The sequence below is a fragment of the Pipistrellus hanaki genome, assembly GCF_964339955.1.
Source record: "Pipistrellus hanaki genome assembly, chromosome: 12".
NCBI classification, from domain to species: Eukaryota; Metazoa; Chordata; class Mammalia; order Chiroptera; family Vespertilionidae; genus Pipistrellus; species Pipistrellus hanaki.
The window spans coordinates 21662262-21674841 of NC_140514.1; the positions used below are offsets into that span (position 1 = coordinate 21662262).

General features: G+C 49.1%; 1 protein-coding gene across 2 annotated transcripts in view; it reads left to right on the forward strand.

Moving 5' to 3' along the window:
* PRKCE (protein kinase C epsilon) overlaps window positions 1-12580 on the forward strand; it is a 436087-nt gene that overhangs the window by 405468 nt on the left and 18039 nt on the right. For both annotated transcript variants that reach the window (XM_084901004.1, XM_084901005.1), the window contains 3 exons: window positions 1746-1884; window positions 6319-6507; window positions 10363-10509. In XM_084901004.1, the coding sequence (XP_084757130.1) occupies window positions 1746-1884; window positions 6319-6507; window positions 10363-10509 (475 nt within the window). The remainder of the gene's footprint in view (window positions 1-1745; window positions 1885-6318; window positions 6508-10362; window positions 10510-12580) is intronic.

Genomic DNA, 12580 nt, shown 5'->3' on the forward strand with positions numbered 1-12580 from the left:
GGTCTGAATTGGCAGATAAGGTAACAGAGCATCAAGGTGACTTTGCCAGGTCCAGGCCACAACAGTGATTAAACCCCAGAATACCGGAGCCAAGCTGGTATTCATGTCACTGTTCTCCAACCCCAGCCAAAGCTAAGCCCTGACCACACTCAGTGGCCAGGGGGGTTGGGGACCCCAGCCTCGGGGACTGGGCTGGTTGGGCTCACTGTTCCTCCTGCAGTGCATGAACATCTGCTTAGAGCAGCACATCTTAGTTCTCTTTTCTCAAGAAGTCCCAGCTATAAGTGGAAATGGGGCCACTGGTGCAAGACAGGCAGGCCCCAGTGCTTCCTGCCCCATCTTTGCACTTGGGCCTGGATTCCTTTGGGGGGGGGGGGTAGTTCAAGTCCAGATGCCAGCAGGCTTGGGAGGAAGGCCCCTCTTGGTCTGTGTGCAAGAGTCTGGGCCTTCTTTGTAAGAGTGGCTCCTGAGGAAGTCCCAGGGTAGGGGGGAACCTCAATTCAGGAGTCTAGGTCCTTTGTGGGACAGGTCTGGGGTTTGCAGACTTGCTTGATAGGGAATTCTTACCCCAAACCCCCGATTTTATACAAGATCTTACACAGATTCACATAATAATATGAATTTCAGCACATGCTGTTAATAGCTAGTTAATAGCTAATAACTATTACAGCGCTAGTTAATAGCTAATAACTGTATTATGAGGCAGCTGCACCGGTTGATCCAGCAGCCACCAGGGTCTCACTCATGCACAGAACCACCTGGGCTCTGGAGGTCCTGGTTGTTGCAACCAGTGTCTTCTGTCCTGCCCAGACCCTCCCCCCACTCAGCTTGCTTGCTCCTGAAAGACTGATCTTGCAAGTACCCAGTGCACATGCAGGCAGGGCTCCCATTGCCGTTAGTGTGAGCTTCCAACCCCTCTTCCTGCGCCGGAGGCTCTTCATGGGTGGTTTGAACATGCCCGTCTGGCCTCACCATTCACTGGGACCCACTTCACTGGTCTCTTCACTACCTTTTGCATCTACTGTGTTGACCTTCCCCTCCCTCCCACCTTTTCTCTTTTGAAACCTTCCCATCTATCCAAGCTCCTCTTGAGAGTCACTGATTCCCGGAAGCCATCTGCCTGCACCAGCCATCTCTGGCCTCCCCCGGCAATTCAACAGCTCACATAGCTGATGCTCTGTAAAGTATCACCTGATTCTTCTGTGGTTTTATCTCACTCATTGATGTTCACATGTGTCAGTCTTGTTTTTTTAGGTGATCTGCATGGTTAACTCACAGGGGCAGGGGCATATCAAGGTCTAAATAATATGAATTTCAGCATATACTTTAAAAAATATATTTATATTTTATTAATTTTTTACAGAGAGGAGAGAGAGGGATAGAGAGTTAGAAACATCAATGAGAGAATCATCGATCAGCTGCCTCTTGTACACCCCCTACTGGGGATGTGCCCACAACTAAGGTACTAGAATCAAACCCGGGACCTTTCAGTCTGGAGGCTGACGCTCTATCCACTGAACCAAACTGATTTTGGCCGGCACATACTTTTAAGAGTTACTTAATAGCTAATAACTGTATTACAGCTCAGCAGTCCTCAGGTTGCCAGAAGCACCTCCATCGTGTTGGGGAGAACAGACGTTCTTTCCTGTAGCAGATTTCCCTGAGATGTGTGCCTCTCTCCAACTCAAGAAGACTGCATTGGAATGAGTGCAGCATTAACCATATGGTTCTGGCCCATCTTGCAGGGATTTGAAACTGGACAACATCCTTCTGGATGCAGAAGGTCACTGCAAGCTGGCTGACTTCGGGATGTGCAAGGAAGGGATTCTGAATGGTGTGACGACAACCACGTTCTGTGGGACTCCTGACTACATCGCTCCCGAGGTAAGAGCCTGTGCAAGGGCCACCTCCTCCTGCTGCCACCGCTGAGCCAGGGCTTCAGCCCCATGGACTGGGTCACCGGGTGGTGCTGGGCAAAGGCTGTAGAGAACCAGGATGGATTCCAGGGAAGACGAAGAAAAGGTTTGCTGATTTCTCCTTAAAGACGTGGGGAAGCAGAAAGTAACAGGTCATTCTCCAACTCTGGGCAGGTCCTCCTACATGTTTCTCTTTTATTCCAGTCCAGAACTATCAGTGGAGCTAGAACCAAGAGACATTTGTTGACATGTATTGTGGTTTTTACTTCTAAGCAGAATAAAGGAGCACCATTGATAAAGGCGTAATGAACTTAATCAGCTATAATTTGCCTACAGAAAAACCAGGAGTGATTTGTCATTTCTAGTGTAGTGGTGATTCTACATAGGGAGCACACAGGATCAAGAAGGAGGAGGAGGAGATGGAGGAGGAGAAGGAAGAGGAAGAGATTAACTGCCTCATTACAATGGAGATCAGAGATGTTCATGTTGAGCCTCACCAATGGGATGCCTTTTGTGAAAGTTGTTTAGATATCTTATTCATCATAAAGGGTTTGCCTTGAGTTTCTCCGGATCAAGCTTGCCCAACTGAGCAATAGCTAGTGTGATATGATTCAGATTTAAGACATAGCCTATCACACATACTTAATAAAAATGTTCTTGAGGGTTGTGACACATGGAAGATGGGAAGCATTGCCAGTGGTGGATAGGTGTGTTAGAACACTTAAGACTTCTTTTCCTTTCAGTGGGCATTGTTTGAGCACCTGCTAGACACAAAGCAGTGTGGGGAGAAATAATTGACATAGACAATGGCCACTTCCAAAAGAACTTTTGGTCTAGAGGGAGTGGCAGGTAAGTAAACAACTAATTAAGTAGAACCAGTTGGTACAATAAACTCAAGATGGTATCCTCAGGGATCAGGGCAGGCTTTCTGGAGCACCTGGTGAATGATTTGAGTTGCAAAGAATTAGCAGGATTTCCTTTGGTGGTGGGGGTGGGGAACATTCCTGAAAACAATAGGGAGGGTTGAGTGGGGGTGGGCAGGTGGGGAGGTTCAGCATCCCTGAGCTATGAATCCTTTAGGGCAGCTTTGTTTCTAATCTGGGTACTTCGTGGATTCAGCCCACAAATCTGGCTCTTAGTAATGGTTTGTTGAGTGACTATATGAATGAGAACTGGGACAATCCAACATGAGCAAAGATGAAGGGATAAGAACATTCTTGGCCTTTTTAAAGAAAGGAAAACAGTATAGCTATAACAGGATTTCTTAGTGCTCTTAACAATGAATGAGATTAGAATAAAAGACCAAAGAAGATGGTCTTTATCCTGTAGGACCTGTGGACACATTAAGGGCTTCCCAGTGTAGAAGGGTCATAATCAGACCTGTCCCAGGAAGTAGATGGGCATCAGCCACCTGGATCAGAGGGCAGAGTGAGAGGGAAGGACAGTTGAGAAACTGCCTGGGGAGGATCTGGGAAGTAAGGATCAAGTAATAGGTAAGTTCTCATTAAAATGTTTATCTTTTAAGAGATTGGAAGAATAGAGATTTCAGTCAGTCTCTGCTAGTGTGTTCCCCTAGCAGGAATACTTGAATATAACCTTCAAGGAGAAATCAGTGAAAGCCACAGCTCTCCACTGGGACCCACTCTTCAGTCTCTTCCTCATTCATCCTTTATCATCAGAATGCTTGGTTCCAGTCCCTCTGAGTTGATGCCAGAGTCAAAGGGTTGACAGCCTAGTGTAGTGCTAAGGACTCAGCCCAAGGCAACCATTCACTTTCTGATGAACAAAACACCCACACAACTTTCATGAAAGGCACTCCATTGGTGAGACTCAAAATGAACAACTCTGATTTAAGAGGCCCAGACACTCTGCCTTCCCATCTACACTTGTGCCCACTCTGCAGAATCACCGCTACCTGTGAGGTGGCTAATAGTCCCTGGTCTTATGTGGTCAAGTTACAGCTGATAAAGATGCTGCTTCCTTCAGCAAGGGCTGCGGGGAAGGCTCCGTGGAAGTATACCTCTAATGCACTTAGCACAGCAGGCACTGGGTAATAATGAGGCTGCATGGTCTCTGCTGCTGGGTTGTGCGCTCAGGTGGGCAAAGCACAGACTTGAGAGTTGAGATCCCAGGCCAGATTTGACCATTAATGCCCTCATGTGACTCTGATCAAGTCACAAAATGTTTTGACCGTTGGGTCTTCACCTTTCAAATGGGAATAACAATTTCTGCCCTACTCACCTCATCAAGCCAGTTTGAGAATCTAATGAGATTAAAGCATGGAGCATGAATATGCTTCAGAAATCATAAGCCTCTATTCAAAGAGGAGGGGCTGTGAGGTGCCAGGCTAATCTGAAATCAGAGACACCTTCTGAGGCACTAGCTCTGCCCCAGGGCTTCTCTTCCCACCACGTGCCCTTAACTAACCCCCATCACACCCCTCTTCTTTCTCCACGCCCAGCCCCCATGCCCCAGGGATGGTGGCCAGCCCTGGGTAATGCTTGATGTCATCAGACCCAATGCCTGCCCTTCTCTTCTACCCCAGCTCTACCCACTCCAGGGATTGGCTGCCGCACTGGGTGCCCTCCCATGGCGTGCAAAGCCTTGCCCTTCTCACCAGCTTCATCACAGATAATTAGGGCCAAGCCTAAAAAGAATTTTACAAAAGATGCCACCCAAATGGGAAGGCTCTGGAAGAGGCTTGGGGAAGGGTGGGCAGGTCCCACTTTGTGGTTCCCACAGCGCGATCCTATCTGAGCATACACAGGCCACCTGGCAGCCACTTCCCATCTCCCTGCTGGGGCTTAGAACTCAGTAGAGCCACCTCCTGGAGGCTGGAGGGTGGCCTCCTTAGCATTCAGAGTCCCCTGATCAAGGGGAGAAAGGAGGAGTGCCCAGTAAGGCACACACAGTGGGCACATGTGAAAGCCAGTCTTCTGAGTGTTGGAACTGAGCTGATCTCAAAAGAATTCTAGAGCCTCCCACCTGCTTATGTATAGATGTCCTAGGGAGACTGATGACCATGAAAAAATAACTAAAATCATGGTAATATGTGGCAGGTCCCTGCAAATCTTACAGACAGACAGGTAAGGGTCTTAGGGAAGGAGAAAAAAGGGAGACTTGAGAAAGATTTCTGGAGGAGATGATGGTGAGACTCAAAAGATGTCTTGAAGGATGGAAACTGGCGATCCTATAGTAAGACAGGTTAGGCCCCTGCATTTTTCAAGGTTGGGGAAGGCACTGGTTTGGGCTTTGGCTTTGGCATGAGCAGCATTACTGGCTCCTCAGGCCAGTGGCACCTGTAACTCTGATCTCTAACAGATACCATGTGCTAACCCCTGGGCTCAGATACCAGGAGTACTCACCAAACACATTGCCAGCCCCAAATCATGGAGCGTTAACTGTATTTGCTTATATTCCTTTCCATTTAAGTTTAAAAGATTTCTAGAACTTGGTTTTACTATTTTCAAAATCCAGGTCGTCTTACTTAATCCTAAACCACCTGTTATCTCTAGAGGGGGTTTGGAGTCGACTACAGAAAGCCCATATATTGGGGTTTAGCCTCCTCTCCCCTGGCTATCTTGAAATCTGAGGACTGAGCTGGAGTTATGTCCTGGAACAAGTTATTGGAAGTCACCTGTCTGAGGTGTCCTGGGAGGCCATGAGACATGGCCTTTGCTATGTGGGGCACCTCAAATAAAATGAAGGGGGCCTGGGGCTTTCTAGAGGCAGGTAAATTAAGGATTCATCAGCACGTGTTGTGGGAGTGATGAGGACATTGGAGATTCTTTCTTTGGAATATGCAAGAGCAAAGCGGTCCTTTATGATTAGAACACAGAAGAGTCAGGAGACTGACTGTAATTTCCTTTCCAAGAGCACAGGGCTCTGGTAAGTTCAACATCGTGGCCGTTTAAAGGATACTAAGATTCTGCTCACCTTTCACTCCGTGAGCCATGCGTGGGACGAGCGTGAGGCAGGAGACCCGGACTCCCTACACGCAGTCACTTACAGCTTGCTTAGTCTGCGTCTTGCTCCTCTGACCCTGATTTTAATGTCAAAAAATATGTTTTTTTTTAAAACTTGGCTATAAACACCAGCCAGGAACTTCATCTGGGGCTCAAACAAATCTTACAGGCCAAGATTGAAGTGTCCCCACTGGAGGATAGCCTGGAGGAATTGATGGTTGACTCCCAACAGAGTGCCTCCCAAACTCAATTGTCACTGAATTTGCTGACAATTTCTGTCACTGAATTTGCTGACAATGTAGCGTGACTTGGGGCTCTGCCTGTGGAGGGGCAAGCTGGAAATGGGGGTTCCACTCTGCCCAGGGGCACTTGTGGCACAGGCGTGGCCGCAGGCGGGCATCTCTGCTGGTCTCTGACGCCGTCCGTCTCCTGGTCAGATCCTGCAGGAGTTGGAGTACGGCCCCTCCGTGGACTGGTGGGCGCTGGGGGTGCTGATGTACGAGATGATGGCTGGGCAGCCCCCCTTTGAGGCCGACAACGAGGACGACCTGTTTGAGTCCATCCTCCACGATGACGTGCTCTACCCTGTCTGGCTTAGCAAGGAAGCTGTCAGCATCCTGAAAGCTGTGAGTGTTCGCCCTGCACCTGTTCCTACTCCCCTGGCCTTCCCACCATCTCTATTTCTTCTCACTGTGCCCCTCTCTCCTTCCTCCCTGCACATGCCCTCTTCCTCCCCGCCCCTCCTTCCTCTGCCTGCCTCTCTGGGTCCTACCTCTGCTCCCCCCAAGGGGAAGGCGTTGAGGGCCACCACCACTGGGAGGCCAGGTCCTGTTCCTGAGGCTGCTGCTGAGAGAATGGCCCAGCCCAGGACCAATTGCTCTGCTTGTGGGAAAAGGACAGTGTGTGTGTGTGTGTGTGTGTGTGTGTGTGTTCCCTGGGGGTGGGGGCTCTGTGCCCCTCAGTGTCCTCCAGTGGGTGTTTCAATGGAGCAAAACCAACTCAGTTTGCTCTGGGATCACCCCTGCTGCTTAGGCTACTGGCTGAACCCTCCTTCCATACCTGCTATTGTGGCCTGTGATGGGGAAGAGGGAAGAGGAGGGGAGGGAAGGGAGAAGGAGGGAGGGTAGGAGAGCCCTGTGCACCTGTGTCCATGACGGCATCGCTGTGGCTGAGGAACTGGTCGGAAAAGAAGTGTCCACTCAAGCTCTATGCAGCCTCTGGATTCAGACATGTAGCAGATGGACAGTCCCTGCCTTTATAGATAATCCCTCACATTTGAAAACACTTAGTACTTGCTCAGGGCAGCCATTTCTACACCTAAGACACTTGTACTGAGGCAAATAAGGGATTCCCTACCGCCCTGGGAAAGCCGTGGAAGCTGAGGAACAGGGATGCTAAGCAGGCCAGTTTCCTTCCCCTGGGCTGAGGCAGGACCACGGCAACAGCCCAGGAACTGGGATGTCAGCGCTGGCTTCTTTCGTCCGTCAGAATGCCCCAGAGTTCAGTAGTTGGCATTCCACAGTCGCAAAATTTGCCACATCCAAGTACCCTCTTTACCATGCTTTTCTTGTTCTTTTAGTCATCTCCCAATTATTTACCTAGTTATAGGTATTTTACCAAAAAAAATTATATCTTGATCATACATGGAAAATCAGTATCATTTGCCATAACTAGTTAACATTATTCATCATATGAAAATGTCAAAAAGATCTCAAATTACTTTGCAGGTGTCTGGGGGGAAACATTTCATATTTAGGAAAATGTCACATCAGAGCAGGATACTTTTTGCTGTCGCTGGTTTTTTTCCCTTCCTCTGTCCCTCACCTCATTCTTTTCCTTCCCACCTTTCTCTCCCTCACTCTTTCCCTTCCATTACTTCATTCAGCTAATATTGAACAACGTTTGTGGAAGGCCTCCAATGTGCCGGGCGTTGTGCTAGAGGTTAAGTGCGTATTGGTGAATCTAACAGCCATCAGCCCTTCCAGTAGAGCGTACAGCCCCATGGGAGAAGTGGGCAATAAAGAGAAAGTTCATCCATACGTGGCCATAGTTGGGATAAGATCGGTGAAAGCAAATAGAACACGTGTATTCACTCGTTCGTGTATTCAGCACATACTTATTGAGCATCTCGTATGTGGCAGGCCCTATGCCAGGTGCTGGCTAAGCAAAACCCAAGGCAGCCAGGACACCAGGCCTCAGAGCTGGTCCCTCACCCCAGGCTCCGAACACCAGCCCAGCACACCTGCCTCTGCCTCCCGGCCAGCACCCTAGCTGACCCTTTCATTTGGATGACCCAGAGCAGTGTGGGTGTCTGGAGATATTTTTAGTTGTCACAGCTTGGAGCAGGGGATGCTACTGGCACTCGTGAGTCCAGGCCAGGCGTGCAGCTGAACATCCTACAATACACAGGAGGGCCCCCGTGACAAAGAAGTATCCGGTCCCAAATGTCATTAACACGGAGGTTGGAAACTTTGACCTACAGACATTCAGAAGCTCGAGCTCATGCCTGTGCCGCCAGTTGGTGAGGGTGAAGGCACCGCCCTAGGGAGAAGAGCCTCTGGCTCAGGGGCGGCTTCTCCATAGTCTGGATCCTCGATTCGACCCGTCTCAGAATGGGAGGACAGGAAGCTCAGAGGAAGTGAGGAGCCGTCTTCCCCTCCCTTGACCTTGGATCGCTTCACTTCCTCACATTATCTCTTGGGTCTGGTTTTCCATGACTCTGGCCACGGAGTTGGGTCTGAGGGCCGCTGCCTGTGTGAAGGTAGCTCAGAAGCTAGTGAAGGCCATTGCCTCATTGAGGTACACACATCACGCCCTGGGCAGCAGTACATGCCGGTCCTGCTGCTTCCCTCCCTCACCATTGTGCCAAGGCCCGGCCTGCAGCCCCCAGTTCAGTCATTTCAGTGCAGTGAGTGCACAAGAGGGGCCAGGCACTGGGAGCATGGGACTGGTTCCTGTATCATATCATAGAGCTTACCAAGGGAAGGAGATGTTTACACAAATTATGATTTAAGTAGATGAGAAACATGAAGTCCCAGGTCTCCACAGAGGGGGGAATCTGGGGAGGCTTCACAGAGGAGGCAGCATATTGACTGGCTCTTAGAGCTTGCATAGGCCCTGAAGAAGAGCCTCTGACCAGGGGGAAAAGGATGCAAAAGGCTAGCAAGATAGACTGAGTTGAAACCAACAAGTTTCTGTTCTGGCCTCTGCTGACTTTGGTTAGAAAGATGAAGTGTGATGGTACCATTCCTAACACACATCTGCCCACCACCCCTTAACTTTCTTAGCCATGGCTCTGGCTCCGCCAGTAGTGTTTGGTCTGTGCCCATGTGCTTTGGTTTCAGGGGCACCGGGCAAGAGATGGCAGGAGGCTCTCCCAATCTTTCTTGCTGATGAAGCCTGGAATTCTACTATTATAGATTTAGTCCTTGGATTCATAGTTTGTCCTCTTAAATCCAGACTCAGCCTTCACCTTATGAATTGTAATTGTCTCTCCACATGTACATACACAAATCCCTACCTTTATTTTGGGTGGCTGTCAGAAGTTTTTCCACTTACTAGCACTAATTTTTTTTCAAGGTTATATTGTTACTCGTGGGAAGGCCAGCAGATATTAATGTATCTGCTCAATTAAATTAATATTTGCCATCAGGACTGACTCATTTCATAAGAATACATTCTCCTGGGTGGGTGGGGGGCAGGGGTGGGGGTGAGGGGAGGGAGGAACCTAAGACATCAGCCGAAAAAATGTAAAACCCATCAGTGTGGTTTTTATGGACAAGCACTGAGAAGCAATATGCCTTTTTGTTTCTGTTTTGGGTGGGGATGTTTGTTTGTTTTGTGGGTTTGTGTTTTGTTTGTTTGTTTGTTTTTGTCTTTTGATCCACATGCATGTTCTGTGCTAGAGATTCAAATTCAAGTCTTTAAAAAATGGGAGGGTCCAGGTCCAGAAAAAGAAAAGGGCCAGGGGAGCCTTTGATAATTTACCTTAATGTGAACATCTGTTCCTCTTTTCACACTTCAGAAAGGACTATTGACTCTCACTGTAAATGGGTTTATCAGACCTCGGTCTCCCCGAGGAGAAGACGTGAGAATCTGAGGGAGTTAGTAAGAGCCCGAGCTTCTAATCCCAATTTGGTACCTTGCTGGCTGTTTGACCTTGGCCAAATTAACCTCTCTGTGCCTCAACTACCTCACTTATAGAGTAAGGATAATAATAGTAGCTCAGAGGGTTGCATTTGGCTGAAATGAATTTATACACACACACACACAAACACACACACTCGGTGTTTAGAATGGTGGTTGGCAAGAAGTAAGTTGTATGTGAGTTCACAAGGACCCTAAAAGGTGAAGGCCCTAACAGCGCAGAAGACAGGCTGGGGAGGTGATGCTGACGATGTTGCCTCCGCTGAGTTCTGTCTTTCCTCGCAACCTGTGCCTGTCGGGCTTTTGTCACTCATTCAGTGTCCTCCTCCCTGCAGTTCATGACCAAGAACCCCCACAAGCGCCTGGGCTGTGTGGCAGCACAGAATGGCGAGGACGCCATCAAGCAGCACCCGTTCTTCAAGGAGATCGACTGGGTGCTCCTGGAGCAGAAGAAGATCAAGCCGCCCTTCAAACCTCGAATTGTAAGTAGGGCCCCGAGGGCTGGGCCTGGGTACCCTCCGGAGGGAAGATGATGGTCTGGGCACATCTCACAACCTAAATGACAAGGCACGAGGGAGCCAAGATGCTCCCTAAGAGAACACCTCCGCCGCCCTAAGGGTTTACTGTGGCAAATGTGCAACCTGCAGCCGTCATCAGGATGAGGATTGACATGGGACGCAGAAGAACATTTTTTTACTTTAATAGAGATTTACGTACTTATTTTGATCAGAAGTTGCAAATGGTACTAGCTCTCCATGAGTGGTAGTGAGAGAAGGTTTTTTTGTTTGTTTGTTTTTTTAATAAATAAACAAGTTGTTTTGTTTTTTTTCAGTGAGTCCACTTAAAGGAAAACATTAAATAATAGTCACAGGCATTATGTGGAACTCGCACAGAACATGAAGTTGTGACTCAGTGACTGACATTGGGGACTGTCCCCTAAGGGGCCAGATCTGTACGAGGCCATTTCCTGAGGCCACATCAGAGATCACCTGTCCCCTCAGTCCCATCTCCCTTCCGACTTCACTCCAGCCTCAGCACACACTTCTGTCCAGGTTCTTAGGCCAGTGGTGGGGGGTGGAGGAGGGCCGGGGGCGGTCAGTGAAGGGTGTTTGAGCTCAGAGTTGGAAACTAGTGAATCTGGGCTTGAAGCAGAGCCAAGACCAGTCCTGACAGTGACCTGCTGGAAGGGGACAATGTTGGCGCTGCTCTCCTTAAAGTTAGTAAGAACATGTGTGTGCACATATATTTGGGGGGAGTATTATCTTAATTCTGTTGGCTTTTAGCATGATGAGGCTGAAAATATGGGTAGCCAGCTGACTTGGGTACTGGGAGTGAAGAAAGGTGTGTAATATAGGAATTTACTGGGCTGAAGCCCCAATCAGTCCTGTCACCCCACATTGTCAGATGACCCCTCCTTCCTCACTGCCAACTACACAGATGAGCCTGCTGTGCTCTGTGAATCATCGGAGAGCGTTCCATTATAGTCCAGAAGGTTTTCTGAGGAGTGATTACTGATACTGCTGTGCTTCTCAGAAATGTTACTTTAGTGCAGATGGGGTAACTCTCAGCTACAGGGCATGGTCCAAGCCTTAGCCAGACGCCAGAGTCAGAGCATGGCGTGTTGATGGTCACTCGACACTCAGTCCCATTGCCATTCGTCATTTGCCTTCTCCTTTGGTTTCATGATTTTTCACCGGCTAGCACACAGCTGGGAACAGGCTAGATGTAGATTCACCTCCCTTCCTAGTTAACATCATCCCCACCCCTGCCGCTCTCCTCCATAGCTCTGGGGCCTGCTGTGCATGCCAGGTTGCCAAAGGCTGCCTTCCCTGCCCAGGGTCTGACAAATGAGAGGAAATAAGAACCGGGGGGCCAGACACAGGAGGAGGACCTAGAGTCTTGATCTGAGGATGACATGCTAATTTAGGCTTCGTCTAAGTTAACCAACCCAAATGAAATTGGCGAGTAGAGCTAAATAAAGCATCCAGGCCTGACACACAGGAGGAACCCAGTACAAGATCAAGGACTGATCAGCCAGCACAGGTCTACAAAATGAGTTAAGCCTCAATTTGAACTTCAGGTCAGCAAAACGATTTAAAGCTAAGCTTTTGGAGGGCTGGGGCAGGGCTGGAGGAGCATCCCCTTCCTGTAGCATGGAGGGCAGAGAGGACAGGGCAAGCCCACTGGGACCATCAACAAGGGGAGAGGGGAGAGGGCCTGGGACGGCAGAGGCAGACAGCAGGTCTTGCTGCGAGGCCACATTTTTGCTAAGAGGCCACATGGAAGCAAGCAGCTAGGAAGGTCTTGTATGATAAAAAGCACCAGGAAGTTTTTACTGTATTTTCCGGTGTATAAGACGACACTGTGTTCTAGTAAAAAGCCTGCTCAGATTGGCCAGAGTCAGAGAGGCGGTCTATTAAAAAAAGAACTGGTGTTACCTCGGAAGTGGGGGGGGGGGGGGGGGGGAGTCTTATACAGCGAATATAGGCCTAAACCTATGTTTTAACTGTAAAATTAGGGGGTCGTCTTATACGCCGGAAAATACGGGGTAGG